We start from the raw sequence: 25,900 nt of genomic DNA on the forward strand, positions 1-25,900 counted from the left end.
ATTTTTAATATTTAATATTTTTTTATTTATATTAATTGAATTTTTTGGGGCTTTTTTCATTGTTTAAAATAATTGAATTGTTCAAAGTTCAAGATGGATATTTAATTTTTTTTTTTCATAATTTTCATTTTCTTTAATATAGTTTGATATTTTCTAGGAGATAAATTGCATTACCTATAAAGTTATATTTATGGTTTCATAAAGGAGAATAGTGAAAAAATAGGATTTAAATTATGTCGTTAAATATTTTTCTTAGTAAACGACATTATCTCACTAATTCAATTAATATAAAATAAATAAAGTATATATTTAATCTTATTTTTATATATACAATATTATTCTTAGATTAAAGATATTCAGCTTATCATCTTGGATGTATAGGAGTGAGAAAGATATTCACAATAATCAGTACTCTCAAATTATTTAAAAACATATGAAATATTATGGTAAAAAAAATGAACTTGTTTATGTATAATATGCCACATAAAGTGAAAAAGAAAGATTTTTAAAAATTTTTTTTTACAAAAAAGGATATGCAAAGAGAAGATTTACGCATTTTAATATTTCTGAAATTAGAAAGAATGAAGTAGATTTATATCTCAAAGAATTAATAAGTCATGATATAAATACGTAAACTTGACAATGAAATGACATGTACCAATTTCAGCAACAAAATTGGGTAAAAACTAAACTTGCAAACAAAATAAAAGAATCTTTTACGTAGTAATATGACAAATAAAATGTGCAAAAATTTACATGTTTTAGGTAAAATTAGAAGCATAAAATTATATTTTTGTAAATATAAAAATAGAAGGAAAAAAAAGAGTAATAAGACGAGAAAAAAGGGAGCCTCGTGCAGAGTGTAACTTCATTTTTCTAAGCTTGCGGGGCGGGGGGCGGGGGGGGGGGGGATTTCGAAGATAAGACACATTTTACAACTGTTCATTTATTAGTGGTAGTACTATACTCTCGCTCCGTTTACTATTACTTGTTCATTTTAAATTTTTTACGCTCCTTAAAAATTTATCGTATAGTCTTAGATCTTGAAAAATTATAAATTACTATAATGTTTCTTTTGTCCTGTTTTGATCCTCCAGTATGGAGATTTGAGAGAGTTCATATATTAAAGTGTCCAATTTATATGATAGTATTTGAGTGAACACGAATTTTATATATATAGAGAGAGAGAAAAAGAGAGATCTAAGAGAATAGAACTAGGTTATATGTTATTTTGTTGATCTTTAGTAATCAATATCAAATGTGATCAAGTTGGTTTTGAGGGGGAAAAAGAATATTGTGTTCATGAAAGGTCTATATTAAATTATATAAATTATTTTTAAAAATTTATCAAGCATGAAATATATTGGTCATGAATTTAGAAGTTCTTTTTTGTTTTTATGATTTTTCATTTGGTATCTGGAGTTCATATTATAGGCTCGGTTAAATTTAATCGCACACTGCAAGATTCATTCAAAGGTAACGCCTCCATCTAAAATCTCTAATTAAGAGAGAACCAATCTCACAAATATACCACATCCCATGTCGGTATGAATTTAGAAGTTATAAAAGAGTAGATACTCCATCTTCTTAGACAATAGAAGATATGTAACTTTTAAGGAGTCAACTTGAAAAGTGAAAGATAGACACAATTCATTCAAATTTATAGTATAGATTTTAGAGTAGCTAGCCTTTTTCATGTTTTTTACTTTTTAACTCTGTCACTTATTGCTACCTTTCTTTTCCTTTTGCTCTTGGAAAAGACTTCTCTTTTAATTATTTTATTTTTTTGGCATTTGTTGCTTTAAAGTTTTGTGTATGCATAATGGCACATTAGACTCATTATTGAAGCATCCTTGCCCACTTGATTGCTTTGCCTATTCTATTCATGACAAGATTGTTTTGGAATTACATATTAATTTGTATCTACCTCAACATTTTAATACATACATTAGATCATCCCAATTTTTATAGTTTGTCTAAGAGTTCATGATAAAAAACACACTTCGAATTATTATTTTTTTTGTGGATTTTACGTCTCAACTACTACACCAAAAATGATCTTCAATAATAATTATTTAATGAAATACCTTAATTGTCGCTAAAAACATTTTTCTAGTGGCAATTAGCACTTTTTTATAAATGTCTCTAAAACCTATAGCAACATTGAATCCAGTTACAATTAACTAATGTCAGTAAAAGCTTCAGAACTCTTTGTTAATATGCATATAAATATAGTAAAAATAATCATGTATCTGGCAGATTTGATATTTAAGTGAAATAAGGGATTTAAGTAATTTTTTTTAAAAAAAAAGGAAAAATAGATAATATGAAACTTAAAGTTGTGTATTTAAGTTATTTTTCCATAAATATATTGTCACTAAAAGCTGTTTTTAATTACTCCACATGTGATACTAGTATATATAGTACATGTGATACGACTTGATTTGTATATTTTGGATGAATTTCTTAGTATGAATAGTAAAATTTTCTGTTTGTTTAATTTACCATTGACTCGAGGTGTAGATGCTTGCAGTGATTTAATACTTCTACTACTATTAATTGATTAGTTATGACATGGTTTTGTGACTTAGAAAACATGAAATTACCAAAGCTACTTTTTTGACTTCATTTCTCTTATTTCTATACATTTTTACATTGTTTTCTACCCACTCTTCAAATACACAAACTATGCCTTAATTTTTGCAAGCTGTAACTAGCTATTGCCTGTACCTATTTGTCCTTTACTCTTCATTTAAAAATAAATAAAAATTGCGATTCTTCCTTTAGAGGTTTTGGTGTCTAATCCAGGCTCCAAACGCAAGCTCAAAGAAAGAAGGATTATCCAACTTTATAAGAAGTTTAGGATTTTCGTCCCGGTCAGATGTGGGATCATTCTCATTACCCCCTACGCCCATATTCCAAAAAAAAATCATGTAGGGTTCTATTGTCCTAGTCTAGTACGTGCACAATCATGGACCGTGAGTATTCACACGGTTTGAGTGCCCTCAATGGGCTTGACTCTGATATCGTATCAAATTAGGTCTTGCTAGACCTAATTCACACCCTGAAAACTAGTTCAAAGGAAGGAAGATTGTTCAAGTCTTATAAGGAGTTCAGAGATCTCGTTCTAGTCCAACGTGGGATCATTCTCATCAAGCTTCTAAAGTTGTTTCTTTTATACTCCCTCCCTGAACACACATGTACGTATATATAGTTGAACAAGTAAATATATGTCATTTATTAGAGTAGAGCAAATGTAGTCAAGCAGTGTGTTACTATCACTATCAGCACTTAAATTAGCATTTTATATAAAATTAAGATAATGAATGACAGAATGAGAAACATTAATGAATTTAGAAAACACAAGAATCAATATTTGATTAGTTTGGACGATTCTAATCATTCTGGGAATAATGTGCCTATTATAAAGTCGTTCGTTAGGAAAAAGTGCATTGTGACTCTGGGAGTGGTTGAAAAGTTGAAATTATTATATACTTAGTGCTTCTCCTTTTTATGCACACATTTCAATTAAAATAACATATTTCACGCTATGTTATTTTACCTTTTTAAATATTTTTATCCTTTTAACTTTAATATCTTTTAATTAAAAATAGAAAAAAGATGAGTTTATTTTAAAATAAAAAGAATATTATAGACTTTTTAAATTTCTGGCCAAATTTTTTGATCATTTAGCATTACCCATATGATATATAAATTGAGTCATTAAGATAGAGTAGATTCTCTTTTGCATTATGAAACAAATGAGAAAATTTAGAAACAAAGCAAAACCTAACGTTCTATAGTATTTCATGTTGTTATACGCAGAGAATGCGAGGAATAACCTCGATTATCATTTAGGGGCTAGTTTTATTTATTTCTCATTCACTCACCTATTAAAGAGGGAGGTAAGACTTTGTTTATTTAAACCCGAGACTTATAATTAGAGATGAAAAGATATTACCGCAATCCTCAATGTAAAAAGAGTAGGGGCAGTGAAGCACAAGAGGAGCTAGGGTATTGTAAGGAAATTCATTCAAACCCTCTTCGATAAAAAGTTACACTATATCTGTAAGATCAAAATTTCTTCTCTTATCTTTTGACTTTCATAGATATATGTATACACCTCTACATTCTCTTGATAGTTTATTGGCACATTTTAGTGAATTCAGTATTTTGAACATATATCATAACTTTGCACACTATTCAATAGATTGTCAATCAACATAACTCTCCTACTTGATCAGAATTATAATACTCCCTCCTCTTTGCTTATATTTCATAGATCAACATATTTTCAAATGATATAAAAGTGGAGGATGGTCAGCCATTAAATCCAAAATAGGAAATGTGACTTAAGTTATAATCACCTAAAACAATGCTACCTAATACTTCAGCAACAAAGATAAATGTGTTAAATAGAAAATAAAGCACAGCAAATTAGCAAATACTATGACATGAGGTGATGTTAAAAAACATAAACCTAATTACTCTGATAAAGATATGATCAACTGCAAGAACTATCAAAGTAGCAAATAATCTTCATATACCTCCCAAATACAAGTCGATCAAAATCTCTAAAGGGTAAAAATAAATCCGAGTAGAATATATTTTGATAAGAAAATCCAAGCAACTACAAGTCGGCAGAAATTAGAATTCAGTATCTACTTAATCTTCTTCTTAGGCCTCAGCTGCAACGCCAAAAACAAACCATATTTGTCGTTAGTGTCAACTCATCGAGGAAAATATATGTATTTGATGATATTAACCTGGTTGCTGTGTCCACACTTCTTCTTGCGGCAGTTGACAGCACGAGGATGCAACCGAGCATAGCACCTTCAGATTATTTTACAAGGTATGCATTAGAAACAACTATTGGAGGAGAAAGGGAAGCATGATGACAATACATATTAGTATTAGTTTAAAATTACTGACATAAAATTGGAACTTAGCATGTTACAAGAGGACAGAATCCCTTTTGCTAGTGCCCATAAACATACAAAATCACTACATTTGGGTTCATTGAACAATGTGAACATCCAAACGACATCTATCTCAACCTGCCAGAACTTTGTCAAATTTGAGGTACCAACCGAACATTTCAGAAATGTTCAAAAAGGAGTATGATACTAAAATTTTAGAAACCTTGCAAACATAACACTAAAAATAGTCCATGTATTATATATAGTAGTACTATGTTTTGTAGAATTCTTGGGCCTAATTATACACCCCCTACATGGTATTATAGGATGTATTACAAATACCTTTCATTTGGTGGTATTAGTAATACATTGGATTTACCATGGAATTATATATCTAAAGACAAAAATATCCCTCAAATCATTTTATTTCTAGAAAATTTATTTAATTAAATTAACTTACAATTTTTATTATTTAGAGAGAGTTGATTGTTAATAAATAAATGCAATACAATATTTAAAATGTGAGTTCTTTAACATTTACTAATTAAAAAGGCAAATATATCACCACATGACGTTTGTGATCTTAATTCAATATATTATTTGTTGATTTATATGCGGTTTCTAATTATTTATATTTTGAACAATCTATAAATTGCATACATATTAAAACTACAACTTGTAATTTTTATGTGTAAATGTAGATGATTTATTCAATTTTACTATTGTTTACCGTTCTTTTAAAAGTAGATGGTCTATCTATTCTAAATTGAAAATTAACGTTTTTAAGTGATTAATTTATTAAGATAATAATTGTTTACCCTCAAATAATTCAAGTGAGAAAATCGCAAACATGACAACAAAGTTGTTTCTCCTAGCTAGCTAGAAGGTCAATAAAAAATAATATTGTCCCGACAATTATCCACCTTGATCGATTACATAAAATAGAAAATCTCATAATAATGCAAGGGTATAACTGGAAAGAGGCTTTTTGTAGAGTTTTAATCCAAACACAAGATGAGGTCAAAAGCAATGAATCAAACACTTGATAAAAAATATACTCTGCGTTATCTTTTTTCTACCAAACGACCCCTAAAAACTTTAATCCCACAATCATTAGTATTCAGCAATCCATCAACTTTGAGTGTAGTGAAGTAAATTGGATGCAAAATGACAAGCATTTAAACCCAGGCAGATACTAGAATCTTGGAGTTTAGCAGCTTTCGTACAAAACAAACAAATTTGAAACGGACAGAGTAGAAGATAATCTTCTATGAGAAGAACAAAATAAAAATACAACCTTTACCAAATAAAATATTACGAAGTATCCAGAAAAACAGTAACATCAACTAAACAATTGCTAGATAAGTTCAATGTTTATGAAGTCATTTGAACATGACAAACTTAAAGGTGACAATCTGGACTACAATGTTGCGCATGTAGAGCAAAGCACAGAGATCCAAAGATGAAAACTAACTTAAAGAAATTTTAAAAGAATCTAATTCTAACACTATGGGGGGTGGCTTAATACCGATGAGCATAGATATTATGGGACAGTGGTGTAGCGAGAAGAAGATAGTGTCAGGAGGAGGAGGTGGAAGAAAAAAGAAAAGGAAAGAAAGAGCCAAAAGCTAGGTAAAGGGTTGGTGGAAGTAGGAAAGGATTGTAAAAGAATGGGACTCAAATGTTGGAAATTAGAGTCCACCCATATGGGATGCTCTAAAAGCCCAGTGGGGTAAATATAGTAATTGTAGTAATTACTATTGACCCTAATTTATTCTGTAGTATACCTACAATGTACGACTCAGAGATATATAAGACATAGAACTCTCAAATTTTCCATGTTCTCCTCTCATAATCAAATTGAGTTTAGATTGTGCAATAAGGGGCTACTCCAATTTACCGTGACAACCAACACAGACAGGCAATTGCCTCCGCAGTTCATCCTAAATCATTTGTCACCACTACACAAATAACCTGTAAGTTCTCTTTACTCCTACTTTGTATAGATTAATGAGTTAATCATTCTTTCATTGGTAACAAAACTATTTTACGTCGCATAAGCGATGACATAAGGTAAATATAGGGTGAGAATTCTCTCTCATATATCTCTCTGTCATACAATGTAACTTTACTTATTATATATATATATATATATATATATATTTAGAATAAACCCGGGTTATGTATTTACCCTAATAGACTCGTACAACCAACCCCTATGAGAGAATTCTAATTTCCAACATTTTCCACTCACACATAATGGGAGTGCTCATCTTATATGAGAAACATATTCTCATCTGATCCCCGCAATCAATCATACGGGGAAGTAGATCATGCCAGAAGCATGCTACGTGAGCTTAACAGTATAAATCTGTTTATAGCCTTTAGTCGAGTGCAACCCTACTAGTATGCAACAACCCAAATCATATGAATCTCATTTTATATGATTCCAAAATCTCATGTATTAATACAGTTTGTATTCACAACTATAAACTCAAAAGTTATAACTGGAGCACCAGCGAACAAATTAATGAGATTTCAACAATGATCCTCCTCTTCTCATGGTCCTCTTAACATCATCTATTTTTCATGCTCTGACAGACCAAATCTGTGCTCATGGTAAACATACTAAGATAACTAACTTCAAACTAAGTCTCGAGTATTTGATTGAAATCACTAAGGGTACAAATCGTGAGCCATCATTAAGGCTCTGGTCTATCAGAACAATAAATTGAGGAAGGGAAAGTATCCAAAAATTTAAGTTTTGCGTGGTCACTAAAAATAGAAAATAAAAGATAAGAAAAAACAAATTGTAATATTTGATTTCAAGGATACAATCTCTCAAATATCTTTAATCTAAAGATAGTCTCTTCCCATAAGTCTCTCCAATTATTAGGCAAGTGTTTTACCTCTTGTTCTCGAGTTTGATTGAGTATTTTAATTCAAGAGCTAGACACTTGAGAATATTCATATATTTAATACCCGAGGTACTATCTAAAGGCATATCCAACCACATAATGGAGCACAACTTTTTAGTGATGAAGGGGGCAACACTATCAAGAGAATGTTCTTATATTTAATGTTCAATCAACATATGTTTCTAGGAAATACTTTGACAGCAAGTTCTTCTCTCCCCTCTTCTCCTAAAGGCAAGGTATCCAGGATAACACTTGAACAGTAACAATCATTTTACTCAAAGACTATGTGCTTTAATCCACAAATTGTCCTCTCAATACTATCTACTAATTAGAATATCACACAGGGGCCCATTCTAGTAGATACTAATGATAGTTTAGGATGTTAAAACTCCATGTCAGATACCCCATCTACCACAAGTGCAAAATATTAGCACTAGTATCTTCATAAGCATAATGAAAGAGATAGCCCAAAAGAAAGCTAGTTATAATTTTATCATGGAACCTACTTGCGGCATATCATCTTCTCCTGATTGTATTTCCTAGCCAAAGCCATCAAAGATGGCTCAATGATTCCACCACGAAGCCTCAGCACCAGATGTAAAGTTGATTCTGCATTTATTAAATACAAAAAATAAAAAAAAATCATTAACTTTCACTTCAATTAGGGTGTAACTATTAAATTTTAAAAATTACATAACAACTTTAGAGAATATTTACATTTGACTAGTAAAATTCTGTCATCTTAATCTCGCTATGAATTTCGACTCAACCAGCTCATACTCATATTCATGGGCGGAGGCGGAAAATTACACTGTTTATACATGACTAATATATGTTGAACCACCTTTGGCTTCAATAAAAATGCTCATATTTGGTGCTAATAGAATACAATTAGTAGTTTTTATTCTTTACAAAGTTCGTAAAATTTTCAATCTATTAATTGAATGTTAAATATTGCTCAGCCACAAGTCACTCACCTTTCTGGATGTTGTAGTCAGCCAAGGTGCGGCCATCCTCAAGCTGCTTACCAGCAAAAATCAGCCTTTGCTGGTCTGGTGGAATTCCTGAAGCACCGGAAAACATAGAAGCACAAATTGAATACAAAAACAATCATAAAAATTACGCAAATGGAGAAGCTTATACATTCAAAAACACGATTTTCCATACCTTCCTTGTCCTGTATCTTGGCTTTAACATTGTCGATGGTATCGCTGGATTCAACTTCCAGCGTAATCGTTTTACCGGTCAGAGTTTTCACGAATATCTGCATTTTCGCCTTCTTCCTTCACCTTCTCCTCAATGTATGACAGAAATTTATATGTAGGGTTTAGTGGTGACTGAAACCCGTTCGGCTCCTAATGGCTGTGCTTTTGGGCCTAACTTTTGGAATATGAGGGAGGACCCAATATAGTCAATGTTTACCTTACTAGCTAATTTAATTTTAAGTGATTAGGTAGACGACTATTCAGATTATTACTCTAGTAATTTATTAAAGATAATAAATAATTAGCTTGTCCATAGACTATAGTGTTTCTTGTAAATGATTCTTTAAAATGTTAGCAAAAATCAATTATATCAAAAGGGAATATTGAAAAAGGATGAATTAGTTGGGTTCTAATTATTTTACACTAATGATAATAGATTAACTAAACGTTACAAAATTATAAAAGGAAGTAAGCGTAATATCATAAAATCATAGAAAAAATTAAGTTAAAAAACAAACTTAAAAGGATGTCTCATAAATTATTTTTTTCTTTTTATTGAACAACGATAAGCATAAAATTTTATTAGAAGAGATAAGACGAGATCTTGTAAGGTCATTTTCTATTGCATTTGTGACAATGCTTTCTCAAGTTGGCTCCATTTTTGCTCCAATGTACCATTATAGCCAATTGACATTCTCACTAATCCAGGTGAAATCCCAGCCAACTCCTTCTCTTGATTGTTCATTTCACTACTTGTGCTATTGCCCGAACATGACATGAGTGTCTCATAATAACCCAAACTCACTGCAATAAGCCCAAATTGAGTACAATTTTGTAAAACATTCATTAAACAATTAGCCTTTTCTTCAGTTTCCATGTCAACACACAAAATCCCCCCATAGCCATAGTCTTTATTGGCTAGGGACTTGAGAAGGCCATGATCTGGATGGTTTTCTAGGCCTGGGTAAATGACTTTGATCCCAAGCTTGGTCATCCTAGTAGCGAAAACAAGAGCTCGATTACTATGCTCTTTCATTCTTAAGCCCAAGTGAGGAAGTCTCTCTGAAAGCTCAAACGCGATCTTAGCATTCATGGTTGGGCCTAGTAGCATAAGTGCCCCTTCACGAAGATCCATCATGGAGTTAATCAGACTTGCCGGTCCACAAACTGCACCTGTTTCCATAATAATGTTCAATTTCTACTGATGTAAGACGTAACAAATTTAAGTTATATACATCATCAAATTACCTGCAATAACATCGGCAGCCCCACTAATATATTTGGAAATGCTATGAACAACCACATCAGCGCCCAATCTCGCCGGGGACAATACCATCGGAGCAAATGTATTATCCACCACTACAGTTACTCCCTTACTATGCGCTATCCTGCACAACGCCGGAATATCGGAAACCATCAACGTCGGATTAGAAATTGATTCAAAGTACAACACCTTCGTTCTCCCTTCCACAATTGCTTCCTCAACCATATTCAAATCCCTAATATCCACAAACGACGTCGTTATATTACACGCCTTTGGCAAAAAATGCGTGAGCAAAGCATATGTCCCGCCGTACAACGAACGGGAAGCAACGATGTGATCGCCGGAGCTGCAAAGCTGAAGCAGCACCGATGATATCGCCGACATGCCAGAGGATGTGCAGTAAGCAGCCTCGGTGCCCTCGAGAGCCGCCATAAGCCGGCTCAAATTGAGGACTGTTGGATTTAAGTGACGGCTGTAGATGAAGAAATCGCGGTCAGGTCCGAGTTCGCCGGCGAACATGCGGCTTAAATTCTCCGGCTCCATGACGGTGAAGGTGATGGAGGCTTCGATGGACATGTTAACGCCGCCGTGCTCGCCGAATTCGTGGCGGACATTTGCTAACGCCGCCGCTGGATCCTCCAATATGAGGTGGTGCTTCATTGATTTTTGAGCCACGTTAGCCGGTCTCTGCTTGTCTAAAACGACAGCGTTTTGTTCTGATTTACCCGCCATAAGTATAAGGTGAGAAGTCACTTGATTTTGCTGAAAGATAAAAGCGACCGTTTCCCGCTAAAAGATTGAAGAATGGAATAGTGCATTATATAGTACGATATGTGTTTTGGCTTTAAAAAAAAAAAAAATTAAAATCTTTTCACAAAACTATTTATGATTTTCTTCTAAAAGTTTGGTCAAATATCTCAACTCTTCCAATTAAATATTTTTATATATAAAAAACATTAAGCATTTATAACTTCTTAGAAACTTGGTCAAATAGACTATAAGTTTAGCACATGTCGTAGATAAATTTTTTATATCATCAACAAAGGGGAAGTTATAATTTTAACTTATGAATTTTGAATTTTATAAAGACAATTCAAGTATTAATAAATGAGTTCTAAACTTAATATTTATTAATATTTAAAAAAATTCTCAATATAAATACAATATTTTAACAAAAATCTAACCATGCTTGAGCTTCTAGCTCTGCTCCTAATCATCAGGTTAAATTTCACTAGGTGAGTAATCTTCGTGATAGCAGTGCAAACTTTATATATATGTCAAATATACGATAACTCGAATTAAATAGAAAAGTAATCAACTATATAAAACCATTTATATAATGGATCAATCAAATAAATATAAAGACGTAATTTGTGTTACTTTTACAATAACGCTGCAATTTGTGTTACTTTTACAAAGTTATTAATTTTTTATATAATCATATACAACTAGCATAACATTTGTAATGAATTATAAAATTAAAGTAAATCTCTCAGAATTTTAGTTTTACTTATATTGATGTTGTGTATGTAATATCGATCACAAGAAAAAAATATATGAAAAATAATTGTTTCATTCCTAAACTAAGACGTACGTGATGGTTAGGAGCCAAATTTTGAGTCTTTGCTATAATAGTATTTTATTGATAGTACGTAAAGGCTTTTGATCAAGCTTATAAGTTTCTACAATATTTTTAAGTTATTATCTTCTGGGCAAATTACAGAAATCACATACTTTTAAGGCAAAATTATAATATATCCCTTAAAAGTTTATCATTACAGAAATCCCTTAAACGGATACAATAATATAAGCGTTGATACATGCGCGAGATATAATAATATAAGCACTGATACATTAATTTGATGCGCGAGATACAATAATATAAGCGCTGATGCATTAATTTGATGCGCGAGATACAATAATATAAGCGTTGATACACTAATCTGATGCGCGAAAATGAGGGATTTTGGAGATTTGTAAAACTTATAGGTGATAATGGTAATAAGTAAACTAAAATGTGAGATTTCTGTAATTTTTCCTTGCCGTCAAATAGGCTTAGTCCATGGGGTCAGCCCAACCCAACCCGTTATTGGAGAAGGGTTGGGATATGATTTTTCAAGCTCATTTAAAACTAGGGTTTATAGGCTCAACCCATATATACCCTTGGCCCTTGAGGCTTGATCGGGGCCAGGTCGGGGTCGGCCCATGGGCCAAAACTATTTAATTAAGGGTATTTACAACAATCTCACTAGTATATGAGCTAATTATTTAAATGCGTTGTAATATTATGAATCTTACCATATTTTAGTACGTCTAGATACATGTATCTCATGATACATGGACTCAAAGTTAGGTTAATTTGTTTTAGTTACAATCTACCCAGTGGATTCGCATGTATCTAGGATACATAGACAAATCTTGTGTTCTTGTCTCCCTCCCATCTCGCTTGCCACTCTCTTATCTCGCTCGCATATCTGGGATGCATCACACTAGATACATGTATCTCGCATATCTAGTATCATTGATACATCTTAATTAAACTATATTTTTTGTTAGTGTTATTGAAACAACACCATTATTTATCATATTTGATTTGAAAATCTTCTCATTTTCTTGATGTTATAGAATTCTAAGTTTGGAAAGAAAAAAAGAAGGGTTAGCCCGCCCCAACCCTTTGCCCTTCTAGGGTTAGGTTGGATTGAGCATTTTCAGGCCCTTCTACATGAAGGGATGACCCGCCCTAACCCTTCAAATTAATTGGCCCACGAGGCTTGGACCAGGTGGGGCTGGACTGACCCTTTTTGACAACTCTAATCTTAATATATAATTGATTTAATGTCTAAGATGTATAAATATTTAATGAATTTTGTATCATATGATCGATCCACCACCTCTACTTGACAATATAGCTAATTTAAATGTTTCTTACGTGCAATATATGGTATAGACTGCTATAATAGTTTGAAACCCACAATTAGAATTTGCATAGTAATATAAAAGAAATTTTAATGATTCTTACCAAACTTGCAAAGAAAATTTTTGGGGTGTAACTTTCAATTTCTTCTTCTAAATTAATTCTCGTGTTGAAATAGACGTCATTTGAAAAAGATCTAACAACATAACGAAAATTATCAATCGAATTTAGTTAATGAAAATTCAACCATGAAATTGTTGCATTAATATGTTATTTCTTTAACTTATGTATTACTCACTAATTCCTCACTTTGACACGTCATTGGCACGTGTATTACACACAGAGGACTATTTAACTTGGAAAATTTATTTTTCAAGTATGAGAAAATTTGAGTAAGGAAAAAATATTTTCACAAAATTGAGAATCACGATTAATGAATATTTTTGAGTTCACTTGTTCAAAACAGAGATGTGCATGATGAACAATAGAAACTCTTAAGCAGACACATTGTTTAGATCTAGGCTAAAACTTATTTTGTGTATATGGTAAAGTCATGAATAACAAAGACAATAATTTTTAGCAAATAGAATTTTGATGGTTTTTCAAATAATTTTTTATAACGAGAATCATTATTCAGCAAGGTTTAGGAAGTCTATTTATGAGATAGACAACGTGATGACAAGCAAATGACCATAGTTCATATGGTAGTGAGGCTTCATTGAGAAGAGTTCTAGTTGTTTCAACAATGTGACGATATCGTCGTTCAACTATGAAAACTCATTGGGGTGTGTAGGGTGGTGAAATTAAATGTTCAATGTCATTTTTTGTAGGTAGTGTTTAAGACTTATGTATTCACCCTCTCCATCAATATAATCTGAGGCAATTGTGTTTAAATTTTTTTTCACCAAAGGATCAAATTGTTCGAAAATGGAAGCAACTTCACTTTTATTTTTATTCCATACAACCAAATATATTTGGTGTAATAATCAACAAAAATGCAGTAATACAACTTTTTATCAATTGATAAAATGGGTGATGGACCCCATAAATCACTAAACAGAGTTTGAAGAGGAGCATTACTATTTAAAGTGAGTTGTTGAAATGACAAACGATGAGCTTTATTTGGTGAGCAAGAATTGCAAAATTCAAACTTTTCTTTGGTGGAAAAGGAAAGTACAAATATATTCAACACTAAGTCTAGAATTTTCAGATTAGGATGACCCAGGCGACAATGCCACAATTGACAAGAGATTTTGGTGGAGGTGAATTTAGCAGAAGGTGACATATGATCCTTGAGACGCCACTCATAGAGTCCATTTTTATTTTGATCATGTACCAACATTCTTCGAGTTTTGGGTTCCTTCACAAGAAAAGAGTATAATTTTTTTTTGATAAAGGTTAGATTGTCACAACAAAACTTAACAACAGAAATAAGATTCTTTTTTATAGCCGGAGCACAAGAAGTGTCAGAAAGCATGAATTAGAATTAAAAGTCTTTATTTGAGTTAAACCAGTGTGAGTAATGATAATAGTTTTACCGTCACCCATAGACACATCCTCATTGTCAGTATATTCTTCAAGATTATCCGATCTATTGTGACATGATGTATTGCTTCAGAATCAAGGATATAAGGATTTGCATCTGAGTGGTGATTCGACACAAACTTAAATTTTGCTTTAAAGTGATTGTGCGACTTTGAGCGACACACATAGACAGTGTGGTTGATTTTCTGGCACAATTGGCATTTCACAGCTTGCCTGGGTTATTTCCAATTTTGTTGATTGCCACAGTACATCTATGGTTGAGCTGGTGGTTTACAAGATTGATAAGAAAAACAACGATTATTCTTGTGATGTTGAGGCTGAAAGGTGGTCCTTTGTGCAATTGCAGTCGTGATGATTGAGGATGATTTTTCAATAGCTTGGTGTTTGGGAATGAGTTCATGGTTCGTTAGTTTCTAAAATAGTTCCTCAAAGCTTAAGGCTATAACATGCGATATTATAACGACAAAGATCTCACGATACTCATGACCAAACCACTCAAGATCTTGACTACTAGTTCATCATCAGCCACTAGAGAGCCTGCTACTTTGAAATCATCACCAATTGATCTAATCTCCTTATGGACTTAGCAAGTATCTTGGAGGGTTTTTCAAGTTTGTAACTGACCTCGTAAGCTGAAGATGCGAGTGTGACTCTTGTTGGTATAAGCTGTATGAAGGAGTTTTCAGGCCATTTTTATCAAGTAAGCAATTGCAATAGTGGGAGTTATGGTAGGGCTAACAAATGTCATCATTGTCTGTTGAATTAATTGATCCTGGCAAAATCACGTCTCAAATTTAGGATTTGAGATTGTATTATCATTTTGGGTGAATGTGATTAGTGGAGCACGTTTGGTAGCAGTGAGATGTTCAATGAGCTTGTGTCCGTTGAGTAGCATCACTAGTTGCACCTTTCAGGTCGCAAAATTGAGGTTATCTTGTAGTTTGATGGGTAACTGGGCAGCTGGGTTAAACTCTACCACATGAGTGGTAGACGAAACTACTGCGACATTGTCATTGGTAGTAGCAAGTACATACATATTATTGAAGAGGAAATTTTTTTTGGATCAGACTCGTGAGAGTTTTAAAGGGGCTCTGATACCATAAAAAGATTGAGAATTAAAACAAACTTGAATGATTTTTATTCAATCGCAACATCAACTTAAATACAAGTAAATGTAACTAACTTGACTAACTCTAAGGAATTGTAACTAACTTGACTAACTCTAAGGAACTACTCTAACAACTTAATCTAATCTTGCAGTTAAGATTAGATTCAAATATATAATTGAAAACCTCTAACAAACTAATAACTATTGATAACTAAATCTACTCTTTATAACTATGAGTGTATCTCAACTATTGCACCAAATGGGATAGAAATGAAGAAGTATATAGAGTGACTCTAGAAATTATTCACAAACTTAATTATGGCATCAATTGGTTAAGGAGAAGTCTTTATGATATTCCACTTGATTCAATATTTGTATCGAAGTTTGACTAAATTCGAGTTGCATACTGTAAGCTCAATTTTGGTAGTGGTGCTCCCAACATTTTCCCCCCATTCCTAGGAATTTAAACCAAAGCCACTAATTAGAAATTAAGGAATCTCAATCATCTCATCACAATCCATGTTAATTGTCAAGGAGAAGTGTTTTGAGTTTATCACATATTCTTATCAACTTGGCTCGCTCCATCGCTATACACATATAGTTAATTCAATTTTCATTTAATCTTTTGATTTAGTATTAACCTAAATATTGTCTCTGACTCCTAATATTTATGTCAAATCTTTTGGAATTATAGAATATAAAAACATATACTCTTTCTGTTTTAAAAGAAAGACCTAGTTTCGTTTAACACAGAGTTGAAAAGAAAAATACTTTTCAATATTATGGTTTTAGATTAAAGTTATATCAAATAAACCAAAATGTCTTTTAATCTTGTGGTCTTAAACATGTCAAGTAGAAAATTGAAATTAAAGTATTGTCAAGAAAGGAAAACGATCATTCTTTTTCAAACATAATAAAAAGAAAAGTAAGTCATTTTTTTTAAACATAATAAATAAAAAGGAAGTGAATTCTTTTGTTCTTTAAATAGATAGATATAGTCAATTAATTAATTAGGTATATACTGCTATTATAGTTTGGTACCCACAATTAGAATTTGCATAGTAATATTAAAGAAATTTAGAGACACATACATAATTTCACGTGCAATATATGGTATAGACTGCTATTATAGTTTGGTACCCACAATTAGAATTTGCATAGTAATATTAAAGAGATTTAGAGACACATAATTTTTACGTGCAATATATGGTATAGACTGCTATTATAATTTGGTATCCACAATTAAAATTTGCATAGTAATATTAAAGAAATTTTAAGTATTCTACCTAACTTGAAAAGAAAATTTTTGGGGTGCAACTTTCAATTTCTTCTTCTTAATTAATTCTTGTGTTGAAATAGGCGTCATTTGATAAAGATTTAACTATGTAACAAAAAATTTGAATAGAATTTAATGAATGAAAATTCATCCATGAAATTGTTGCATTAATAATATGTTATTTCTTTATAACTTATAATATTACTCTCCAAATTTATTTGTATCATAGTTCAAACTGCCACAATTAGAAGAATTGGCAGCAATTTCACAAAGAACTTATTATTGCATTGTGCGGAGCAATGATATACCAGGTTTAAGGAACTGAAAACTGTTTAAAGACATAACTTTAAATATAGATGCAGTCGTAACACATATTAAGAATGAATTTGTAGATAGGCTTGAGGTAGTTAAACAATCTAAATGAATAAGTATAATTGATTGTTGTAGAGATTTGTGTAACTAGAGTTCTATATGAGGCTTAACTCTAATATTCTTATTAGAGTAGAGGGTGATTCGGAGATCGAGTATTCTTTAAGTGTATTTGTTTTCCCATTGGTTACAAAAAAAATAAAAATATTTTACTTTATATTTTTTTTATTTATGTTTATTGATATGTTTTTATAGCCATATAAATTTTTTATTTAAAATTACAAATTCAAAAGATTCCATTTTTTTTTTATTGAGCATTTAATTAAACTATTGGATCTCGTATATGTACTAGTAGTCCTATATTAATTTGGTGTAAGGGTATGGCCATCACAGGTTAGAATTAAGGGGTCGTCTGGTGTGAAGGATAACATTGAATAGTTCTGCTATTAAAATACAGTGTCATTTAATTTGTTGTTTGATTGACAAGTCCGAAATAACTTATTTCACGGATATATTAATCAAAACACAAAACATAAAGATTTTATATTAATGATACACAATTAAACACATATTATATATTTGTCCACTATTTTTAATTTAAACGATCGAATGTACAACACTTTAGATTTGTCCTTTATTATAATATTTCCATATATTATATAAAATATTTAATAACTTAATCAATCATAGTTAAGATCTAGATTTTATTCATTAATTTTAAAAAAGGAAATGAACATAATACAAAATACAAAATACAAAATAGAGAGGAACCAAATCTTATGCACTACTATACTTAGCTTCTTCCTTGTCCTCATCAGTCATAAAATCAATAATGGGATAAGACATTCCAATTCCCATAAGAGTTTTAAAATAAATCTTCTTTTGATCTTCATTAATGCTCATTTCAATTGTAGGCAACCAAAGAAGTAGTTGTTTACTCTTAACACCACTTATTTTTTTCATCTTACCTGTCGAAATATAATATAAATCAAATAATTAATTAAAATATCTTCTTTCAAACTTTTATATAACATGACATGCAAAACAAATATACTATAATACCTCTCTCGACGTATGCAGTAATCTCCTTTGCGTAGCTAACGAACATTTTAATTGAAGAAAAATAATGTTGGTAGGGGGCTTTTTGTTTCATCCATATGAATCCAGTCTTGCTAACATAACCAAATTCTTCAAGGTATTTAAGTGGTAGCATTCCTTTAGGAAATCCTGAGTATTGCGAGAGCTTTACAATAAAAGAGTAGCAGTCTTCGGCTCCATATGCAATTTCTGCTCCTGCGCGTTCATCTTCATGAATAGCTATGTGCCGATCACTAGCCATAATATTAATTTTGTAGATTTGCAATTGAGGCTTATGATATGGTGGTGTTTATATATAAATAGAGTTGCTAGAAATTAAAGGACAACTTAAATTGTATGCTGGTTTAGGAAATTTTTTATTATAAATGAGGCACAAATATGATGTGGTAGACAAAACTTGTATGATGCTCCATTTATTCTTTGACAAGTGGATAATTGGATCCCATTTATTTATACTTTTGATTAAAAAAATCATTGTTAGAATTAAAGAAATTACTTATATCTTGATTTTATAAACGAAAAATTAAGTACAAATAACTATTTATTAAAATATGAATACATAACATATAATAGAAAAAAAATTAATATAGTAAAATAAAAACTTATACAATGGTCATAAAAAATTAAATCAAAATTCACTACATAAAAACGAAAAAACACAAACTAATTAGATTAGTTAAGAATGAAAAAAACATTTCAAAAAATGAAAACAAAAAATATATTGAAATAAGTGTAAAACAAAAAAGAAAAACATAAACTATTTAGATTAGTTAAGAAAAAAACATTTTAAAAAATGAAAACAAAAAATATATTGAAATAAGTGTAAAACAAAATAGAAAAAAGAAAAAGGAAAAAACATAAACTAATTAGATTAGTTAAGAAACAAAACATTTATAAAAATGAAAAACAAAAAATATATTGAAATAAGTGTAAAACAAAAAAAAAAATGGGTGAAAGGACTTAATAGATACCCCTTTATCACTTGGCAGATGGGCCCAGTCCATTTGTCAATCAAATAATGTCTCATACAAGTATGACTTGGCATGCCTCATACATAATAAAAATTTTGGTGGTTTAGCCCATGTGTCAATTAGGTGTATGACATTCTTACTTAGAGTTTTGGCCAAAAATATCCTTAAACTATACCCTCAACTTAAACCACATCCTTAAATTATTTTTCTTATAAAAAACATCCCTCAATTATTTAAAATTTGACAACTTTCATCCTTTTGTTAAAAATTGTTAAAAATTAACAAGTTCTTCACAACATGTACATGTCACACTATTCTCAGCAAATTAAACTCTCTAAATCACCCCAATAAACCAATTCTATTCATTCTACATACATCTAAAATAATATTATAATTTTTTTTAGTAACAACGTTTTGCATTGTCATCCTTTTAATTACCAATTTTATTTTTATTTACTTTTCATTTCATTTGATATCAAAGAATTATCAATGGAAATGTTTTGTTTTTATATTGAATCTGCAAAAAGTAGTGTCGTTCGAGACTTTTACTTCTAATAATGAAAAATGAAACTTGAGTACTAGAGATCAAAATTAGCTGAATCTTGATAACCTCAATTATCAATTTGCCCAAAAAATTATTGTTCTAACGACATTTTGATTTTGTAAGGTGAAAATGGTGTGAAATCAAGCTCCAACTCCATTCAGTTGGTAAAGGAGAATAGCAAATCATGTCTCCTCATATACTCATACCGTCCTAACTTTATTTTTTTAACAACAAACACAAGTCTCAATTTTTTTAAATTTTTTTTGGATGAATTTTCCCACCGGTAATAATATTATTGATTTTTTTTATGAGAATAATATGAATTGCATATGTTTTTTTTTGTGGAATTCGCTAATTTTTTGACAAATTTTAATAGAGAGATGAAAGGTGTTAAGTTTTAAATACTTGGAGGATGTTTTTTTGTTAAAAAATATAATTTAAGGATGTAGTTTAAGTTGAAGGTATAATTTAAGGATGTTTTTAGCCAAAAACTCGCAAAAAATGCAAAGATAAGGTAGATGCATTATAAACATAATATCGATACATTGCATATACATACGGCCATTTTTGTTGGAGCAACTTTCACATATAGCAAACATTAAATCATATTTGTATATTATAGCTATAGTTTGTATAATTGCGCTCCATAACAAATTTTATGTTTGCTATGTAGCTTTTGATTTGTATAATTCGCTAGAAACATCTAATTTTATACAAATTGTTCAGTTTTGTATAAATTCATTTATACATTGTAATTTGAATAATAAAATTTGTATTTATATAATTATAAGTGTATAAGACAAAAATATATGTATTTGTATTTGTATATACATTTTTCTCTTACTTTATACAAACACAAACACATTTTATATCGAAATGTATATAATGACTAATTGTATACCGAAAATGGCTAATTGTATACCGAATCAGATGACAAAAAAATGAGATGTTTGCTGTGAATTACAATTAAAATAAACTATGACTATAGCATTTAATTTGAATTAATAATTTGCTATTTCATACAATTTTCCCTTTTTGTTAAATATTTTCCCCATCCGTACAGTTATGTACAATGTCTTTTTTTTTTTTTGTGAAATCTACCTATAATTATATTGACGGATTGATTTAAAGAAGTTTTCTTTTAGGTAACTAACTTTAATTTTAGGAAAAATTACCGAATTACACTACTTTACTTTACCTATTATTCCTTTTTTCCTACTCTTTAATAAAAATACGAAATTCCCTTCTTTTCCCCCAAAACTGACTCTCCCGGATACATTATTTCTTCAACAAAGTAATCCCACGTCTTCAATTCATAAAATCTCGCCTTCAATCTCTCCATATTATCAAATCAGTTATCTAATTCAAATCAATTTGAATTTCAAACGATTTCCAACTCTTTTCAACCATCTGTAAAGTTCAAAACAGGTATTATCATATTCTTCATTTTGCTTCTTTTTTTTTGTGTGTGTTTAATCGTTTTGGTTCTTGCATTATGGATCCTCCATCTTTTAGTTTTGGGATTACCTAAATAGTATCACCGAACAATAATTCCATATTTGATTAAGAAGATCCCAACTGGACAGAACTGAGATCTAAGAGGTTGCATGAACCGGCAATAATGGTAAATCGAAGTTCTAAGAAGTAAAAATCAAAAAAGGAAGTACATGCATTATATAAAACAAAGGATGCAAAAATTCCAAAGAAAAGGGGGAGAAAGGTTGCCTCTCCTATATCTCGACCCACACTACCAATGGTATATAATTTTTTTGTATTTTTTTTCCTATATCAATTTTATGTATTTCCCTGTTTTTATACATTCTTGCAGTTTAATACTTTTAAATTTGAAAAATGTTTATGTCCATAATTTTTTATGTTCCTTTTAATTTTGTTTTCATTACAGTTTATTACTATAAATAATATACACATATGTACAACTTATAATATCTTGTAAGATGATACAAAATTTCCACAGAATTATTATGTACACGTTGTTTTTCGTTTTTTAATATTTACTCTTTTTTCTCCTATTTTTCGTTTACACGGTGTTGTGAACCACCAGTGTGTTTTTGTTATTATATGTGGGTATAATTTTTCTAAAAAATAGCATTCCTAATAACATATCTTTTGTAGTTAATTCAAAGTTATATATTTTCTCTATAGTTAGTATCTTATCCCATATTTGTACTTTTATATTTTTGGCCTTATATGTGATCATGCTTCCTTCATTATTAAATCCTGTTACTACTATCGGTGTTTTTAATTTTTCTCATTTATCTTCTGGTAAACAATTGTATTTACATATATTAGCTTCTGCTCCCGTATTTATCATTGGTGTATAATATATGTTATAATATCCCTCTATTATTATCTTTGCAAGTATGTATATTTTCATACTAAGGTTCTTTTTATTATTACTCTTTTATTTTCATAATTTATTGTTAACTGTTTGTCTTCTAGATTATATGGTTTTACTTGTTCTAGCCATTTTATTCCTAAAATAATATTTTCATCTCCTTGATATATTTTAAATTTTATCACTATTGGTACTCCTCCAATGATTATTTCCTTTTCTGTAATTTCTTCGGTATACATTAATGCTTTTGGTAGTTCGGGCATGATTGCTCAATAGTTATTATTTCATCTTCCGTCACTAATTCTCTTGTAATATAGTTTTCTTCTCGTCCTGTATCTATTAATATTAAATATTTTTGTTATTCCATTATTCCCGTTATGTAGTAATGATGTGGTTTTATTTCTTCTTCCATTGATTTTTGGAGAGTTTTATCTATTCTTCTTGAGGTACTCATTTTTTATGAGATTTGTGGTATTTCACAGTTCATGTTTATTCTTTTTTATGTATTTAATCTTTCTTTTACTATTTCTAAATCTACTTCTATGACAATTTCATTATAACTATAGTCATTCTTGTCTATGACTGTGACTATTCTTTCAAAAGGATCTTCTATTTTTATTTTATTTATTTTATTTTTTGCTGTTATTTTATGTTTTGTCGTTAAAACATATAAGTTTTTACATCTAGCTGTAAATATTTTACTTCCCGAGGTTATTTCTATTCCTGACATTTTCTATTATAATACTAACGATTTATCTATATTTCTGTCATTTATTGCTACTGAGTAATTAACACTTCTTATAAATTTAAATTTTTGGTATATGAGGTTACCTTTTACCGCACTTATTATACTTTTTTCTATGGGTTGTATAATTCTATCATCTGCTAAGTATATTTCTATGGATGAGTGTATCTATTCCTTCTCTAAAACATGCTTTTATTAGTATTTCTGTTCCTCCTAAATGTACATATTTAATTGGATTTTTAGCCTTCATATCTTGTATTTCTTTATTTATTATTCGTTTATTTATTATTGGTATTTTGGCCTTTCCTTTAGTGTATTTGCAATCTATGATATGTTTTCTTTGACTTACTACATAATATTCTTCTTTTTGTCGTTTAAACCAGTTTTTTATTGTTGGTATTTCGAATATTTTTACTACGCTTAGGTCTAATTCTTTTTCTTTTATTTTTTCAAATATATTATTATCAAATATTATTTTTTGTTCTGCCGATTCTTCATCTTGATATTTTTCTTTAGTTATTATTTGTATATCTTTTTCAGTCATTGATATCGTATTCATTATCAGATTCTATTACTGGATTATTTTCCATTTCATTTTCCGATAATTCATATATACTATCATTGCTTTCTAATTCATAATCTACGTACTCTATTTGTGTATATTTTTCATCGTCTATTATTTTTTCTGATATTTGTTTTTTCTTTGGACTTTAAGGTAATTTACAATCTCTAACTGTATGTCCTAATTTTCCACAATTATAACAAGTACATTCTGTTAGTTTTTTTTTTGTCTATATGGTCTTTTGGTTTTTTATATTTATATTTTGATATGTATTTTTTATTATATTTCTTTCTATTTTTATAATACCTATCCGTACAACCAAATTGAGGTGTTGTTTTATTTTTGCAACATGCCAAATTTTTTACTAATATTTTTTTCATTTTTATTTCTTCTTTATGTTTTTCACATAGTTCCATAAACCATCGCTGCAAGAATTTTATTCTAGCTCCTAAGGTGTCTGTTAATTCTGCTTCATTCCAACTTTTTATTATTTTTGAATTAAAAGGTTCTAGTAATTTTGTAAAATATAATTTTCTCATTTATTTACCTTCTTCTGTGCTATATGTTCCTTTATAATAGTATTCTCTAAATACACATGTATATTCATCTATGTAACACATATTACATATTGCTAATTGTGTCATTAGATTTTGATTTATGATTTTTTCTTTATTTTGTTCTTCTACCTCTGTTGTCATACTACTAAATTCATTTCTTATAGCTATTTCGTATTTATATAGTATTTCCATAGATGTAGTAGCTATTCCTCCATCGAATTTTTTATTACTTCTTAAAGTTGTTAAGCTTTCACTTGTTAAATTTTGTAACCATAATTTTACTGTTCCTATAAGTGTTCTTTCTATGTATCCTGGTGCCTCTGTTATTACTATCTTGTTATCTATTAATTGTTTTGATATGTATCACATCCATAATTGGATTGTTTTATTTTTATCTGCTACACAATCTAAATCTAAAAAATCATGTCGTTCAATTATTGGTTTAGGTGTCCATTTTTTATTTAATCTTTTATTTCATATAATTTTTTCTCTATCATATTGTTCGTAGTTTTTATTATAATATTTTGGATTAAAATTTTTTGGGTTTTTTTACTCTCGATGTGCTAGGTTTTTCGTCCATGTCTACGTCTTCTGTATTTACTTCTAAATTTTTCGTATTATCTATGTTTGCTAAAAGTTTCGTATATGTTTCGCTTGTTTCCGAATGTTGTTCTAGGTCATCGTCGTTTATTTCATCAACTCTTATTTCGGGTAGATTATCTTGACTATTTTCTTCTTTTTCTTCTAATTCATCTTGTAATTGCAATTTTTCTTTAAATTTAATTATCTCATTTGCTAATTTCGTTTTTTGTTCTTTTTCTTTTTGTTTAATTTCATACATTTCTTTTAATATTGCTAGCTCTTTTTCTAGCTCTATTATTTTAGTATTTTTTACTTCTTCTAATTGTTGTACTTCCTTTTTTGCTTGTTGTTTTATTTTTTCAATTTCCGTTTTTCTATCTATTTCTTCATTTTCTTTTGTTATTCTTATCATAGCAGTTAAACTATTTTCTAGTTTTACCGTTTCTTTTTCTAACATTAAACTTAGATTGTCACCTATTTTCTTATATCTTCTTCCTAGATTGGAAAATATTATCTTTATTTTTAATCCGTCATAGTTTTCGTATGTTTTTTCATCTATTGCATATTCTTCTTTATTCATTTATAAATTATGTTGTGGTTTATATTCTAAGTTATTTATTTGTATTTCTAGATATAAAATAATCTTTCTTTGTGTTATTATAGATTTTTTACAAATTCCTGCCAATATGTTATTATTAAGTCTATTCTGTCTATGTTCTAATTTTTGCCTTTTCGCTATAATTATTTCAGTAAGTTTTTCTTTATATTCATTATTCTCGCTATTCATTGTACCTTTAAATATTGAATATATTTATATTCTATTTTAGATATATTATTTATTAATTGATCTAATTTTTCGTTATCAGTTTTTGTGATATTAAGTTGTTTATATTTCGGATATAATTTGTTTAATTTTCTTCTTATGTTTCTTAATTTTCTACTAGTATGTTTCTTACCATGTTTCTTA

General features: G+C 29.8%; 4 protein-coding genes across 6 annotated transcripts in view; 1 reads left to right on the plus strand and 3 right to left on the minus strand.

Moving 5' to 3' along the window:
- The window catches only part of LOC125842141 (serine/threonine-protein kinase BLUS1-like), a 287,074-nt gene that overhangs the window by 239,088 nt on the left and 22,086 nt on the right, over positions 1–25,900 (plus strand). The window lies entirely within an intron of this gene.
- Positions 4,466–9,163, minus strand: LOC125842180 (ubiquitin-60S ribosomal protein L40). The gene is made up of 5 exons (XM_049521415.1): positions 9,005–9,163; positions 8,815–8,901; positions 8,344–8,446; positions 4,767–4,833; positions 4,466–4,688 (listed from the first exon to the last, which is right to left on the minus strand). The coding sequence occupies exons 1-5, from the start codon at positions 9,105–9,107 to the stop codon at positions 4,662–4,664; spliced, it is 387 nt and encodes a 128-aa protein (XP_049377372.1). The 5' UTR covers positions 9,108–9,163; the 3' UTR covers positions 4,466–4,661.
- On the minus strand, positions 9,653–11,043 carry LOC125842154 (methionine gamma-lyase-like). The gene is made up of 2 exons (XM_049521384.1): positions 10,291–11,043; positions 9,653–10,215 (listed from the first exon to the last, which is right to left on the minus strand). Exons 1-2 carry the CDS (start codon positions 11,036–11,038, stop codon positions 9,662–9,664), a joined length of 1,302 nt encoding a protein of 433 aa, XP_049377341.1. The 5' UTR covers positions 11,039–11,043; the 3' UTR covers positions 9,653–9,661.
- Positions 18,296–18,857, minus strand: LOC125841767 (uncharacterized). The gene is made up of 2 exons (XM_049520936.1): positions 18,581–18,857; positions 18,296–18,486 (listed from the first exon to the last, which is right to left on the minus strand). The coding sequence occupies exons 1-2, from the start codon at positions 18,855–18,857 to the stop codon at positions 18,296–18,298; spliced, it is 468 nt and encodes a 155-aa protein (XP_049376893.1).

Source organism: Solanum stenotomum, chromosome 10 (assembly GCF_019186545.1).
Source record: "Solanum stenotomum isolate F172 chromosome 10, ASM1918654v1, whole genome shotgun sequence".
Lineage (NCBI taxonomy): Eukaryota > Viridiplantae > Streptophyta > Magnoliopsida > Solanales > Solanaceae > Solanum > Solanum stenotomum.

Coding starts and splice junctions, on each gene's coding strand:
- LOC125842180 (XM_049521415.1), bottom strand. CDS start 9,107: ATGCAGATATTCGTGAAAACTCTGACCGGTAAAACGATTACGCTGGAA. Junction 8,902..9,004: donor CAAGATACAGGACAAGGAAG/GTATGGAAAATC, acceptor CCGGTGCTTCAG/GAATTCCACCAGACCAGCAA. Junction 4,689..4,766: donor AGTGTGGACACAGCAACCAG/GTTAATATCATC, acceptor TTGGCGTTGCAG/CTGAGGCCTAAGAAGAAGAT.
- LOC125842154 (XM_049521384.1), bottom strand. CDS start 11,038: ATGGCGGGTAAATCAGAACAAAACGCTGTCGTTTTAGACAAGCAGAGA. Junction 10,216..10,290: donor GGCTGCCGATGTTATTGCAG/GTAATTTGATGA, acceptor TTATGGAAACAG/GTGCAGTTTGTGGACCGGCA.
- LOC125841767 (XM_049520936.1), bottom strand. CDS start 18,857: ATGGCTAGTGATCGGCACATAGCTATTCATGAAGATGAACGCGCAGGA. Junction 18,487..18,580: donor TACTGCATACGTCGAGAGAG/GTATTATAGTAT, acceptor ATATTTCGACAG/GTAAGATGAAAAAAATAAGT.